The 16,521-nt window shown below is 41.2% G+C and overlaps 1 protein-coding gene across 4 annotated transcripts in view; it reads right to left on the bottom strand.

Moving 5' to 3' along the window:
• Fgd4 (FYVE, RhoGEF and PH domain containing 4) overlaps positions 1–16,521 on the bottom strand; it is a 170,820-nt gene that overhangs the window by 130,366 nt on the left and 23,933 nt on the right. Inside the window, exon 1 of one of the 4 annotated variants that reach the window (XM_040751199.1) lies at positions 15,888–15,980. The exons of 2 other annotated variants lie outside the window; for them this stretch is intronic. In XM_040751199.1, coding sequence (XP_040607133.1) covers positions 15,888–15,897 — 10 coding nt within the window. In that variant the 5' untranslated portion in view covers positions 15,898–15,980. Of the gene's footprint in view, positions 1–9,934; positions 10,241–15,887; positions 15,981–16,521 lie in introns of those variants that run through there. One more of the 4 variants, XM_040751200.1, reaches the window with a different exon arrangement.

The raw sequence follows: 16,521 nt of genomic DNA, 5'->3' as shown, positions 1-16,521 counted from the left end.
ATCAAGTTACATGGTGAAGTAACTATTAGTCCTTGTGGCTGAAGACAATTATCTTGATTAAGAGCTTTGTTTGGCCAGCAGAGATGGCTAACTAAGCAAGTAAAGGGACTTGCTCCCTAGCCTGAAGACCTGAGTTCAAGCCCACGTGGTGGAAGATGAGAACTGACTCCAGAAAGCTGTCCTTTGACCTTCACGCTCATGACTCCACCAGTGGGGGAAAGGCTATCTTGCTCCAGCTTTAAAGGGAGCAAACATTCCTTTTAAATTCATGTCTGCCTTCTGTGGGAGTCTTCCTCTGTGGATGCTTGGTTTCGTTTCTATATTCAAAAGACACAAGTACTCACAAGTATCTGCAAAAACAGTTTCTGTCTGCCTGCACTGCTGTCACTATTGGCAGAAGGAGGCGCGTTCAGTAATTCAGAAGGAAACGGGTGATGTTCAATGGTGCCACCAGCAGAACGCTGAAAGCCAGCAGAGATACTCTTAAAAGAATAGTAGGGATTGTGGTTTTTTGTTTTTTGGTTGTTGTTGTTTTTTTGTTTTGTTTTGTTTTGTTTTTGTTTTTTTGGTTTTTTTTTTTGTTTTTTTTTGTCAAATTGACACAAGCTTGAGTCAACTAGGATCAGAGAATCTCAACTGAGAAAATGACACCATGAAATTGGCCTGTGGGCAAGCCTGGACATTTTCTTGATTAGTGACTGACACAGGCTGGCCCATCCCACGGTGGGCGGGGCCATCCCCCTGAAAGTACTCCTGGGTTGTCTAAGAAGACAAAGGGAGCAAGCCACAGTGCAACCTCTAAACAGCAGTTCTGGTGTGGCTGCTGCAGAGTGGGCTTCCAGGTCCTTGCTCTGCCTGCGTTCCTATCTTGGCTCCCCTCAGTGATGAATCATGATCAGGATGTGTAAGCCACACCAACCCTTCCTCTCCAAAGTTGGTTTTGGTCAGTGTTTTTTCACAGCAAAAGAGGGCAAACCAGAGGACTGGAGAGACTGCTCAGTGGTTAAGAACATAGACCACTCTTCCAGAGGACCCGGGTTCAATTCCCAGCATCCACAAGACAACTCACAAGACACCCTCACAGAGACATACATACGGGCAAAAACAACATTGCATATAAGACAAAAATAAATAAAAATAAAAATAAAAAAAGACGGCAAACCAGAAGAGGGCAGGTAGAAAATGCAAATCAAATACCTAAAGACTTGGACTCATTCAGGAAGAGGAAGTCACCATTCACTGTAATTTCCCAGACCCTCAGTGAAGTCTTGGGTTCATTAGTTATTCTCGAGCACTTTAAGGAGGTCTAAGGACTTACTCTTTCCATTAAATGCTTTACCTAGCAATTTCTATCCACGAGGCTTTTGGCAAGCTCTCATGAATGCACAAATCATCAAGGCATATTCTACTACCTCTTACCATATTCCCTGACCTTATCAGGGAGAGCTGAGCAAGAATGGACTGAGACCCCGAAGACATTTGAAAGAATTAATTTTCTCTGGTAAGCTAAAAGCAGAAAAACTGGGTCATTGTGGGAGTCACTGGCTTAGTCTCACAGTATCTGAGAATAGATCTGTATACAATTTACATCAGTAAGCTAAAGATGGTTTTCTCTTTATACTTTAAGTATTTGTGAAGTACCAAGTGTTTTCCTTTGTTTTGATACTTCTAGATTGTGTGGTTTGTCTTCAAACATCTTCGAACAGAAATCTACATGCAAAATAAAAATAAAATAATGACTGTAAGTGGACCTGAGCAGGCCTAAGGGCCAGCTAAGTGTGGTGATGATGGATGAAACCTCAGAGAAAGAATGCAAAAATTAAGGAAAAGTGATGATTAAACAGTATTTTTAAGGGGTTGTTAATGGCAATAGTCCCTCCTATCATTTTACAACAACATAATCCAAAATCTTAGCCATTTTGTCTTCAGCATTCACACTGCTTCAGTATCTTACAACTGAAGTATGTAGTCAAAGCAGCTAACTCACTGGTGTCAGACTTTCCATGGATGTATGTGTATATCAGCTTTACACTGTGACTCTTGAAGGCTGTATCCTGCCTTCACCTGCAGCAAGAGTTTAGTCACCTGTAGGCAACAATTTTAAACGGTAATGAGCGTGAGAAGTCGAGCTTGATGTAGGATAGAAAATTAAAAACTTATCTTTAAGTCTCTCACTTTCCTTTCCTGCCACCTTCTGCTGTTCTGCGCATGGGAAGCTGGGAAAGGCCAGCACACTGAGAAGGCGGAGCTAACGTGGGACTTGAGGGGTGGCTGGGAGGGAAGGAAGAAGAGTCACCAAAGCAAACTTCACTAAAACACGTCACAACGATATCTAACATCCTATGTGCTAATTGAAAAGCAATATGGATGTAGGGAAGGGACTTACTGGAAGGGGAGTGATAGGGTCTAGGGTATGAGGGAGGTAAGGGTATGACGGTAATGGTATTCAGAGTGTACTATATGAGACTGTCAGAGGAAACTTAATGAAATGTTTTTAAAAAAGAAAAGGGCACACATTTCATATACCAATCAGGACCAGTTAGACATGTGGTAAGAAATTAGTGAAATTTCTGAGTCAGTTATGGGGTTCAACTCTACTTCCTCTGTGTGTCACCAGCATTATCTAATGACATCTCATCTGCCCATATTCAAGCTGTTCTCAACGCTTCCCAATTTTCAACAGCATTCACACAGCAGCTACTTGCTGTCCTGATGATTGTCCTCACTGCAAGTGCTGTACCTTCTATATCCTTGTGCCACTCTCCGACCTCTGGTGACATGCTGCCCCACTGCTCCTTGGGGACACCCCACAGAGCTGCCAAGGTCATAGGTCCAGAATACACACACGACCACAATGCTTAAAAAATCTGGGAGGGAGAGGGAGCTGGGATTGATTAAAAAAAAAAAGATTGTATCTAATTTAAATAAAATTTGTTTTAAAAACTAGCATTTACTTTAGAATTACCTGGAACTGAAATAAGATGACTGTAATGGCAAATGTTTAATAAATCAACACATAAAATTCATTATTTTACTGTATAAGTTAAAAAAGATCTTAAAATGCCAGTGAGCGCCTGACAAAGTCGTCAAGGCTTAGTTTATGGCAACAAGGGCTGGTGCTCTTGGTCTCACCGTTCTCGGCACGGCACTCACACCCCACCCCACATTCCTATACTGCAAACCTGACCACTCCTCATAGCTTCTGGCCTTTCATATACATTCCTCTTGTGTCAGAAGTCCTTAGCCACCTGGCAAATCTCGTTTTACTCTTAAGAGTCAGTGTATAGCTGTCTCAAAAGTGTCCTCATCCTGCTTCTGGACAGGGCATGAAGCCACGGCACCTTCCCATGCCACTGCACTGTTATTGAAGAGCCTGGTGCTAATACATTTCAGTTACCAAAGTGAGATTATTGAAGGCAAGACTGCCTTTACTTCCCTATCACACCGACAGCCATGAATATTAACCCACTTAACTTTGATGCAGATCAACTAGACATTATATGCAAATACCACGCCTTTCAATTATGTAAAAGAGAGAAGTCAAGCTTATAGAAAACAGTTTGATGCTGAGGTCTGCTTACTCTTCAGAGACTTTGGCCATTTCCAAGTGAAAAGAATGTCTAGAGCAAGTTCACATTAGCACTGAGTATGCTCAGGCACACACCCTTCTCCCAGATTATAGATCTTTGTTTGTATAGGGTATTGGAATATCTGAAGGTTAAACAATAGGCTGATTTTGCAGCCAGCTTGTCAAAGCATTACTGCCATAGTCTAACATAACCATTGCTGTGAATGCCTACCATGGGGCTCACGTGTTTGAATACATGGCCCCCGGCTGGTGGTCCTGGGTGGAGCAAGTATGACACTGCTTTGCCGGTTCACAGCTTGGCCCCACTTCCTACTTCCCCAAAGCTTCCTGACTGCAAGGCTGACTTCACACTCTGCCACCATGCCTTCCCCTCCAGGATGGACTCCATCTCTGTGAAGCCAAAACAAGCCCTTTCTCCTTCAAACTGCTTTGGTCAAAGCAACAAATGAGAAAACAAGACAACCACAGAAGGTAAAAACCATGGCTTAGTACCCTACAATTTTCTCCCAGGATATGACTCAAACTCACTGCCTGCTACTTAGACCCCACACTCTGAAGACGCCTGCATTACCGTACTTCCTCCTGTAAAGGTTCTGTGCTTTGTATCACAGGATCTCCCTGGAACATGTAGCATCTTAACCTCTGCAGCGCGTGCTATTTCTCATACACAGCACTGGGATAGTGAAGGGATTTACAGTCACTCTGTTCCACATTCACCCATGTTTGGGTCCTCTCTGCAAGGCCTTTTACCAATATTTGTAAAATTTTTATCTGAGTACATATGGTAATAATCAAGTTCTTAGTAAGTTTATCCTTAAAGGTTTTACTGCTGTATACTCTCTAATAGAAACACAAAATAGCCTGTTGTAACCATTACCTGAGAATGAAATCTAAGAAGCAAAGTCCATCTCCTAGGCAATGATGATAAACTCCTCTTACTCAGATTAGCTATTCAAATGGAACTATGTATACGCTTTGTAGAGAGAGGAGGCAGCTGGGTGTGAGAGAGCATGCTCAGAAGTGCCCTGTGGTGTGGTAGGGGTGCGTAAGCAGGCAGAGGGGGGATTACAAAACAGGTGCTTCCTTGAATTCTGGTCACTGGGACTCCAAGGGTGAGCACCTGGCACACATATCACAGTTCCTTAACTCAAGTAAAATAACATTTTATGTCACGTGGGGAAGGATTGACATTTACTATGTTGGACTTTGACAAAAGTTAATTTCCACAGCTATGCTTTCCTAAGTGATTTCTCAAGGATACTTGTGACTATACAAGTTTTACTTTGTGTGTTGACTTTAAATATATATACCAAGAATGAGACATGACCTTCAACTCACAGCAATTCTCCTGCCTTAGCATTCTGAGTGTTGGTACTACAAGCATGAGCCATGACGTCTGGTTTTGTGCTGGACTTTTCAATGCTGACTCTTCATCCCCACTGTTTTGCAATGTCTTCTCAAGTGTATCTATTAATAGCTTGGTTTTAAAGGAGCACATATACAGCACTAAGTTGTGAAAGAACAAGTAGCCTCAGTGTCTGTTCCTAGCATAAGAGGCCAAAACTTTTTTTGTTTTTTAATTTGTGTTTGGGAAGAAGGGCATGCATGTAGATATAAAAGGATAGCCTGAGGAAGTGGGTTCGCTTCTCCTACCATGTGAATATTCCAGGGGTCAAACTTAGGTCTTCAGACTTGGCAGCAAGCAACTTTACCCACTGAGTCATTGTTGTACAACATTTGTATATAATTCTATTGCTTGGATCCTCCATTCTCCCCCATAAAGTGAAGGCAACTCCCTCATGGAACTGGATCATGTGACTGTCTTATGATTTAATTATCCTATTGAAATGAAATTCTTTTTTTATTTTCATAAATTTTATTTAAATTAGAAACAATTTTATTTTACATATGAATCCCAGTTCCTTCTCCAACCCCTCCTTCCATTCCTTTCACTGATCCCCTCATCCCATCCCCCATTCACTCCCCAGAGAGGATGATACCTTCCATGAGGGATCATCAAAAGAAATGAAATTCTTATATAAACAACTTCTGATTACCTAATCTAAAGCCTGCCACCCCCAACCCTTCAACATTTATCTGTCTTCAGAAAACTGACACTGCTTAAAAGTTCAATTACTTTGTTTTACTTTTATTATGTCTTATCCCTCTTCATGAAAATTTCACCAGTGGCCTTGCACCAACTCCTGTGCAACAGGAACAGCACAAAGTCAGTGTTCAGTAACTATTTTATGAAGAAATGAAAAGTTAGCACTACTGACAGTAATGTCTTCAATGAAAGAGCGTCTGTGTGAGGGGGTTACTAGGAAAGGTGGACGTGAGGCTGGCAAAGGAATAGAGGGAGGGGACTTAGGTAAGCCACCCAGGTTGAGCAGTGGGTGTGCAAAGATAAGGCCCAGCAGGAACAGGGATCTGCTGACAGACGTGCAGGCAGAGCAGAACAACCCCTGTCTCTGGACTGTCTCTCCTTAATGTTTACCCCACTCCACTCCATCTACCTCAGTCACCCAGTGAGATTCTGGTTGTCACCTAACTTTCATGTACAGACAGTCACAGGGAGACAACATACAAACTAAGTATCCAAGTATCTACTTGGTTTGATAGTTGTGGTTTTTTTAATATCAAGCATTTATAGTAAGAAACCTGTGTTTATTATGAATTTGATAATTGAGAAAATTATGTTAGGCCCATGTTCTCAATAGTCACTGAAGATTCTACCCTGTTCCTTCCTCATCAGAGGAGTAAAGTCAGTAGACCTTGCTCTAGTCTTTATATTTTTACCTGTCATAACCAATACGAGAAATTTTACAGGTTTTGTGGCCTGGGATAATTGTTTCATCTTTATAGGCCTGAAATGCTTCTCTAAAATTTAAGGGTTAAAAATGAGATGATTCTGTTTCTACTGGGATCATTGCAGAAATGGCCGAAAGTATTCTACAAATTAGCCTGATAACCCATGTGAATATACTAGGTCTGTTTTATTAATCTGAATCCAGACTAGGAAATCCATAAACCCAAACAAACAAATAATAAACAAACAAAACCAGAAAGGGTTTAGTCAGATAAGAAGGGAAAGGGAGGCCTGGGGAGAGCTCTGTCACACCTTTAGAGGACAAGGTGACCTGAACTGAGGAAGAAAAAGAAAAACGCGGCTGTCCATAAAGCTGTCCCTTCTGACCCCTGGCAACACTAAGAGAACCTTGCCTTTGTATAGCTCAGGAGTCATTAGGAGACACAAGAGGACAACTCAGAACAGCCAGGACTGGAATCTAGGGCAAACTGAAAAGCCCCTCCCCAAATGCAGCTTCCATGTGATTACATTTTTCACAGGCTTTGCATCTAACACAACACAGAATTTTGCTGATGCATACAATTATCTCATTCTAAGTATTGTTCAAAATATGACAATGCAGAATAGTGGGAAAGGAAAAAAGAACAATTTTCAGTATATCTACATAAGAAAACACACATAAGAAAACACACCAGCAGTTCCAAGCGCCTGTGAGCAGAGCAGCATTTACTAGCAATGCTAGTATACACTGATTTTTCTAATCTAAGTCCCTATTCTACTACATCCTCACAGCTCAAGGACAAAGTGGGTCACAGGGGCCTCAAAGAGTGAACTTGAAGACAATGGGTCTATGCTCTAAAAAGACAGAAAAATTTAACTGAGAAATTAGAATAAAATTTTTAAAAAGGAAGAAAGTCATTAAAAACTAACCACTAGTTTCAGTTCTATGACCTATTTCTGGGATATGGTAGATCAGGCAGCTCTTCAGCAGGACGTGTAGCAATAAAGTAACAAAACCATGACCCCAGTGAACTCACAGCAGGTTGATTTGCTGTCTGCCTTGACAGCGAAGGAGCTGAATAACTCGGAACTTTACTTAGCTTTCTATTTGTTTCCTATTTAATACTTTTATAAGAAACAACTCTGAATCGTTCGTTTTCCATATTTATCAACACCAAACACACAAGGTTCCTAAATTGCACTGAAGAACTGAAAAGCTAGCATTGGGAGAGTTAGCAGAAGGCTCAAAACCACTTAACCCTAGCAGTCCCTGCATATGGAAAGACGGGACAAGCAAAATCAGTGCCCCAGCAGACCTGAGAATCCATGTACCCTCAATCCTCATGAAGGAAGCCATCACCAGGGCTGGGGACCAATCTGTCAATGCCTTGAATAGAGGTAGACGCCTTACAAGACCTAAACCCAAGTGAGAAGCAGCGACCTGGCTCTGCACCGGGATGGGACCCCCCAGTCCTCATTATGGACTGGCCCTGCTGCCTGCTGATCACCCATCTCAATTGAGGACACCCTCTAGAGCTGCTAAGTTTGTCACTGGTTAATGTAGCAAAGACTTTGAACCTTTTCATTCTTTCAAAGGGATATGTCTTAAAGGCATCCAGATATACTTTTTAATTACAGAAAAGAAAAACATTCATCGTGCTGTTATTCACATAAGACAAAGTGAAAATCCCATTATCAAGTCAGAGGTGAGTGAGTGCCCGTTTAACCTTTTAGAGAGGGGTTGCCCTTCTTTCCTGCCTTGGACTTTCCTGAGAGTTTTGTGTTTTGTGCTCTGGGAGGGAAGACGGCTGGATACTGAGATGGTTTTACACCAACCCAGGCCACTGTTCCTTTGCAATGTGAAAATTCTTCTAAAAGATTTTGATCACATTTTATCACACTTTGTGAATTTATTACTTGTTATGCCAGAAACCTGAACAAACAGGATCTTAAGAAATATGTTTACAAGCATACCCACCAAAGCCTACAACATCATGACAGACATCCAGTTACAAATACTACCTTGCTAAATTGAAGTTGGTAGCTGGAAAATAGTAGCATATTCACAAATGGTGAAGTGAAGATTTATATTGCCCACTTAGTGGCCTAAGTAACTACAAGCAAGGCCGATAATAAGTACATTTCATCCCAATACTGTTTCATGTTCCCAAGATACAGTGTAATCAAAACAACAGTAATACCATAACTACACATGGTTTGACTTTATAAACCTTAAATTGTTTATTGATTTTGATTAGTAAAAATTTTTTCTGAGTAATACAAGATTAGCTGGAAACATTGTATAGTTTATTAGGGCCGCTTTCTGGTACACATGTCTAGTATTATTAAAAGATGTTTCTTAAAGATAGTATGTATCTATATTAATTTGCATATTATAAACATTTAATATAAATGCAGAATACTAAAGTCAACTACAGTTAATACCAGAAATCCACAACAACAATTAGGCTTGAAAACTAATTAAATACAAGCATGAGTCCTTGACCAATACCAGGCTAACTAATTTCATAATGTTTAAAAAAAAGCATAGTACTGTGACCAGTGACTGTTCCTAGCTCTTTAGGTAGCCACTGGCTCACTATATGAACACCCAAGAGGACAACATGCTTCAAGTTTGACTGAACTACACATGCAAAGCCTCTAATTGCAGCCCTCCCTCCTTGCAGAAAATAAAATGGCAGACCAGCTAAACTCAGGGTGCTAGTGCTGGGGTTACAATGGCTGAAACACAAAAGAAGTCTCCGGAGCATACAGCTGGTTTTGTTTTACACTTTTATATTTTAGGGCACAGTTTGGGGGAAGGACATACAATGCTGCTTTACAAAGGACATAGTAGTCCCTTGTTTGGGCTACCAACCTCTGAGCCACAAGGAAAAATGTCAGTCATCCATTTGTTAAAACTAAAATTTCCTTCTGTGGCTTACAATATGCAACACACATTTTAAGTAGCTGTGAACAAAAAGAAATAACAGTAACAAAGGAAGCTCTTGAAAAGCCAGCCATGGTTCACCCCTCCCTTATCGCGGAGCCTCCATCTGTCACTACGGCACTGTCACACTGTTTCCACATGCTCTGGCCCTTGAAATCCGGACAGAAACACTACATCAGCATTACACTTAAAACATGTGGTCCAGCACAAGCCTTAATTTGAGCATGATCTACAAATGCCGCTGACGGGAGTCATTTCTTGAATAAGAACAAACATTGAGCCTGCTGTGGCCACGGTGAATTTCAGTAAGAACACTGGTGCAATTCACTGTAGAAGCCATTACAAGATGACTGTCTATTTGCCACATTCAAAGATCACAGTACACTTTCACAAGCAGGAAATACTTTAAAAAATTACAGGATAATTCCAAAACGTAATTGTACAGGCTGTCTGTAAAAGACAAGTGTGAAAGCTTTTCCGGGAGATGTCTTACCAAAGAGCTTAGGACTTCCTTTCCTTGACCACAGAGAAATGATATTCACACAAAATGCTGTACAAACTGGATATACAGTGCCACGTTACTTACCCTTGAAAAGCTGATTTATTCCGTGTGGTTACAAGTCACAAATGGCTGGAGCACAACTCCCGGCATTTGTTCTTCTAGTGAGCCAAACCGAGTCTCCCGATAGATAGCCCAGTGCACTGCAGATAATCTCACACTACACGGGCTCCCCTGCTAACCCCGTGTTCCCGGCCCAGCAAGGATAATCACATTCCGGCAGCGGGGAGTGAACAGATGGTGGATTCCATGGTAACCAGCCCTCCTAAGGCGATTGGTAGAAGTATGTGACTCAGGCTTACTGGGTAACAATCGTGGTCTTTGTGTTCCAGCCCTGCAAAGCCTAAGTGAAGAAGTGTGCACAGGGCTTGCTCAGCAGGTGTTTAGCTATTTAAACCAGGCAGTACAGACCAACTAAAAGCTTTCTGCAAGTTGACCCTTGCCAGGACAAAGTCCTAATGTTTCAGATAGGCTGTGCTGTTCATTCAGGAAGAAAGGTCACAGAAACTTAACTGCACAAACAAAAAACTTGAAAGTTTACTTGCAAATCCAAGATAACACATTGTAGGAAATGAAGCTATATCAGCAAGTCATTTTCTCAACTATAATCCCCCTCAGACCTGAAAACTGGTTTTATATTTTAAGGATTTTTAAGACAAATATGTTTAAATATATAAAATATTTTAGTTTGGAAATAAAGTCAAGTTTTCAAAATCAATTCTTTTAGAAAGAAATTATGATTTATTTCTTGTTCTTCATTGAATGGGAGGAAAGGCAGCAGATATTTTAAATCTAAATATTCCTAGTCTTACTCATGATTAGCTCCCAACATCTTAGTTTTGCTCAGGATGACTTTGGTTTGTTTCTGCATGCACTGAGATTGCATGCTGACTCAGCAGGAAAACTGTGAACATAATCCTAGGAAAATCCTAATGGCTGAAAAACCAAACACTATCTACTCCTGTATTCCCCCTCCTTGTCTGAAGTGTTTAAAGAAGATGGAAATATCAAAGAGAATTTCATGCAAGAAAAATAACAGTATAAAGGTTAAAATCCAAGCATTTAAAACTTACTATAAATACACTCACAATGCCCACACCTATTATTCTGAGACGAAGCCTGAGAACTGAAGACTCTTACACTGCTCACCTATCGACTCTCTTCTACATGGGTAAAAATAACTCACACACAACACTCCCAAACCCCGCTTCTGATTTTCTCCTCAAACCCAGTGTTCTCCTGCAGCCTCCCGTGGTTATGGGAACGGTTATGGAGAAGTCAAACAGCTCACTGGTCAGGTTTCTGTGGCTGCTGATCTTGGCTCCAAGGGGCTTGCATAGTACCCACTATCACACAGACGCAGGCTGGCTCCACTATGGCTGCAGCTATCCTGCTGGTCATCCGGTTGCAGGCATCCCCACAGCTCTGGGGCTCTGCAACTGCGATACGCCTTCACCCACAGCTTCTCCTAGGCTCTCTCGAGGGACTCTGCCCCTGCCACATCGCTCCAAGCCTCAACTTTTCTCCATGACACCTTCAATCCTGGGCTTCTATTGCAACCGAGGCTGTACCTTCAATGATGGCCTCTCCTGGCCTCTCTTCAGGGACTCCAGCCCTACCACACAGTGCCAAACCTCAGCTGCTCCTCTTGACTCCTTCATGACTTCAAAACGAGCACCACCTGGGTGACTCTACAGGTTACCTGCCAGCGTGAGGTACAGTTCTCTGGACCACAGCTTCTGTATCCTGACCCTGAGGAGATATTCCTAGATTTATGATCTTCATTGACGCTGGTTTCTTCTTCATCTGCACTAATTTCTCAGCTCCATTGTTCCAGTAAAGCAAAGGTTTCACTTTAGTGGTCCTTAATTCAAAATATCACTCAAACAACACTGATAGAGTGTTTGCCTCTCTCTTAAACATCACACGCAATGCCTTCATTGTCTACCTCTCTTTCACCCTTTTTATCTTCTTAGCACCCACAGAATGGCCTACTCAGCTCTGAACACTCAAACACTTTTCCAACCCAAAGTCCACATGCCACAGCAATCCTCCCCAGAACTCGAGGTCAGGTGTGTCAGAGTAATATCCTTTGATGTGCTAACCATTTCTTCCTGGGCTTCCCTATTGCTCGGAAAAAAAATGCCCTGATTAAAAGCAGTTTGGGGAAGAACGGTTTTGTTTCATTATAGCTTGTAAGTCACCATCCAGGTAAGTCAGGGCAAGAACTCGGGACAGGAACTGACAAAGGCCATGGGGGAGCGCTGCTAGCTGACTTGATCTTCACGGCTTGCTGAGACTGCTTGCTCTCTTACACAATCCAGGACCACCCACAAGATGACTTAACCCTCTGACCCTCCTGCTGCCGTGTCGTGTTTGCTGGAGGTACCAGCATGTGCCGGCATTTTGTGTTTATGTGGTTCTAGGGGTTGATCACAGAGTCTAAGGTATGGAAGGCAAGTTCCCTGCCAACGGAACTGCATCCCACACCTCTAATTTGGTGTTTGAGAGAAAGGACTCCCTCTTGCACACACATACATAAAAACATATACAGATACTGCATTCTGCTCTAGAACCAAAAACCAAATTGCTGTTGTTAAAAATAGAATCAGCTTGGCTTAATTCTCACGATAGGTCCCGAAACAGTGTAACTATGCTTACACTCAACCTCATTTATGTGTTAACCCAGGAAACCGGGACACACACTTATTCATATGCCATGTCACAAACACAAAACTGAAGCTCTTGCATTAGTGGGGACTTACATTTTCTAACTAAGTTAGAAAGAAGATCACATGTTCCGAGTTAAAGAAAGTTAATTATTAGTTGTTTTTCCCAGGGAGAATACTCCTAGTTTGTACCATGTCACTTAATCAATTTTGGAGGACAAGCATTGACCAAGAGTGCTGTGCTAACTTGCTCACAGACCACAGCCTGACAGGCTCTCAAATGCAGTATGTCAGCATCATGGCAGAGCATGATAGACGATCTTTAAAATACAAATTCAATTTGTTTAGCAGACTGAGAACAGCTTGAAAGGTCTGTGCTTCTGTATTGCTTCCCTAAAAATGTACATCCCACAGGTCCATGGCAGAGAGTAAATCCAGGGCCTCTTCATGCTAGCAGTACCCTACTCGACCCTACCCTATGGCCCTCAGAGAAACTTGTCTGTTTCATATATGCTGCAGGGCTCACTGACAGAAAGTCACTTACAACTGAGTAGAATCTAAGCAACAGTATTGTTTCCTCTCATTTCTAACTCCTGACTAGGGGTTTATCAGTTTTATTAAGCTTTTCCAAGAGGTTACCTTTTGTTTCTTTTATTTGCTCTATTGTATAGTTTTAATTTTCATGTTTACCACTGTTTTCTTTCTATAGTTATTTGCTTTCTCTAAGTTTATGGATTCTTATACCAATGACTTTAGACTTTTCCAATATATTTCTAGTACAGGAATATTAGCTTATGGGCTTGCAAACAACTGTAGATTGGGCTTCTGAAATCATTTTCATTCTGAAATATAAAAATTTTACTGCAATTGTGTGTACACATGTGTATATATACATGTGTGTATACATGTGTATATACACATGTATGTGTATACATGTGTGTGTGTATATACACATGTGTGTGCACATGTACACCATGGCATAGGTGTGGAGGTCTGAGGACAATTTGTAGAAATCTATTTTTACCTTCCATTTGGGTCCCAGGGATAAAACATGAGTACTCAGGCTTAACGGCAAGTTATTCACCTAGCCCTTTAGCTGGGTCATGTTTTTGTTTGGATTTTATTTTTTAATGGCAAGAAAGTTTTCCAACATTTATTACTTTATCATGGTGAGAACCATCCTTACATGGGCTTACTTATCCTAACATTTACTTAAAGATAAAATTAGTTACTGAGAACGACCAATGGAATTTTAAGTGAAAGGACAGGCGACCCTTGCCACATACAGGTTATGTGTAGGTTTTGGGACACATCAGATGGTACAGAAAAGGACTGTTTGGATGGACAACTACATTGATACTTTCAGCCCGGCTGGAGGAACCACAACCTAAAACCCCATAATATTTTTCTTATGTTTGTTTTTTTAATAATTATTTTAAAAAATTTTAATGTGTATTGGTTGTTTTGCCTGCGTGTATGTCTGTGTGAGGGTGTCAGATCTTAGATTACAGACAATGTGAGCTGCCATGTGGGTGCTGGGAATTGAACTCGGGTCTTCTAGAAGAGCAGTCAGTGCTCTTAACCACTGAGGCATCTCTCCAGCCCCCTAAAGCCCCACAATCTTGTACTGAAGGTATTTACGGGAACATCTCATTTAGAAAGAACACAGTTTGCTTACATTCAGCAATATGGAGCCATTATGTCTTCCTTCTTCCGCAAATGCCCACTCAGTAAAAACGACCACTCAGAATGACTGACAAATTCTCACATATGTGCTGTCCAGAGCACTATACTAGGTGGAATAATATGAAATAGAAAACACAGAATATGAGTGAGGTATTTAAGTATACTCACAAAGAATCTGAATCTAAATTAACTCTGGTAATGTCAAATGACAGAACCCTCAGTTAAGATAGCAGAGATGCCACCACTGAAATCGTGAGGTCAAAGGTGAGCACTGTTAATAAATGGTGACAATCTAGAGGACAAGAGCCTTTCTTCTGCTGCAACTGATTTATTGAGAAGTAAAACAAAGAAACACTTTGGTCAAAGCCTCTTGGATTTGTGTACTTACAGGTTTTCATAACCTGCGCTAAGCTTGCCTTATAGGATGGAGCTAGTATTCCATTCACAAAGACAGAGAAAGCAGGAGAATCGGCCCTCATTCATTTTTCCTCAAAGGAAATGCCCCTCCTATATTCACTCCTTTCACTATGCAGAGGGCCCAGGCTGGCGGACACGATAGGAAGTAACAGCTTAAGAAAAAGTAAGACTCACAATTTCACATCTTTAAAATCTGAGTGCAGTATCTACTCATGTAAATCCCAGGTCAGCTACTACTGTCATCCTAAAATCGAGAATGTAAGTGGGGTTCTGCCCTAAGGTACCTGGCACAGCAGCCTAACAGACCATTGTTCTTCTCAAAGTTATTCACAAGCCAAAATTGCAACAAACAACATGTTATAAATCAAGGCACCGCCCTGTGACAAAACATCATAAAGCAACTGAAACTGCAATTTCCAGGAAAACTTCAGTACCTTGAAAAATAATATGCTATTATGTGGCGGAAGTAAAAAAAAAGTCACACAAGACCCCCACGCACTGCAGTCCTGGCTTTGCAGGACAATGGCAGCACAGAACTGCCCAGAGCTTGGCCGGCAGGAGATGCCACACACACCTCAAGCAGATCCTCCTCTCTCTCTTGCCCCGCAAAGCTCCTTTTAAAAATCTCTTTTTCTGAACAAATACACTCACCTAAGTTGGCTTTGTTCTGTGTGTTTGGTTAGTTGGTTAAATATAAAATATATGATTACTAAAGTAAAACACTGAGAAAATCTGGTTAAGTGAACTAGACTTCAGATTCTGATAAATCATATGTGATTTCTCAAAAGCCTTGAAGAAGGAAAATATAATAACAATAATAATTAAAAATAATTAATAAATAATAATAATAATAGTCTGGTCTTTTGAACTCACTTCTGTTGCTATTAGGAAACACAGCTTTACTATGAACTACAGAGAAAACTGCTGCTCTTTCAATTAGATCCTGGGTCATGAAAACAAGAAACAGCACATATAAAAAAGGAAAAAGGAAGAAAGAAACATGCAGCACAGAACTTCCTGATGAAGATTTGCAATAACTTTCAGCCACAGTGGAAAGAGTAGAAATGCTCATGATTGATAACACTGAGTTAGGTGTTAACTGTTGTGTTAAGGTATGACAGATGCTACACATTAACATAGCAGCAACTCAGTCCATAGATTCAAAGAATTCTGTTCGGAAACTGTGGTCAGAAAAGGGTAGTACTCACCACACCCCATAAAAGATCCCTTTCAAATAACAGCCAGCAGCACTTGTTTCTCTCCCAATCAATTTCTTTCTTGCCTCTTGAGGAAAGGGCATTCGGAGGCAAGATTTCTATTAGTCTGTAGTTAGACAGCAGGCATGCATCTTGTGTTGGACATGACAAATATATAAATAACAGGAACTACAGAGTTGTTTCATAACTGCCCTAGTTGTGAGAGTTGTGAGGACACCCCAGAGAAGGACACAGTATATTTCAAAACCCCTAGAAAGTATTTCAACATGTGGCCAGAGGGAGAGAACACTGTGGGTGGGATAGGAGGGGTGACTCTGGCTGGCTGCATGTCATTTAACTATAGCAAGCCAGTAGGTTTATAACAAGCTATCCTTTAAAAAGAAGTCTCAGGTTGGGGTGGAGCTCTGTGGTACGGAGCTTGCTTAGAATGTACAAGGTCCTAGGTTTGATCTAGCAACACACATGTACGTGCACACACACAGAGCTCACAGTCACAGGAAAGAGCTGAGAAATAGAATAACCAATTCAGAGCAATGTGACTGTGTTCCCCAAAGAAAAAGGATCTTTCAAGTCTTTCTCAGAAATAAGTATGCAGATCACACTGCAATGTAAGTAACTCTTTGCT

Source organism: Mesocricetus auratus, unplaced genomic scaffold (genome assembly GCF_017639785.1).
Source record: "Mesocricetus auratus isolate SY011 unplaced genomic scaffold, BCM_Maur_2.0 Super-Scaffold_100008, whole genome shotgun sequence".
NCBI classification, from domain to species: Eukaryota; Metazoa; Chordata; class Mammalia; order Rodentia; family Cricetidae; genus Mesocricetus; species Mesocricetus auratus.
This window is presented reverse-complemented; position numbering and strand designations above follow the sequence as displayed.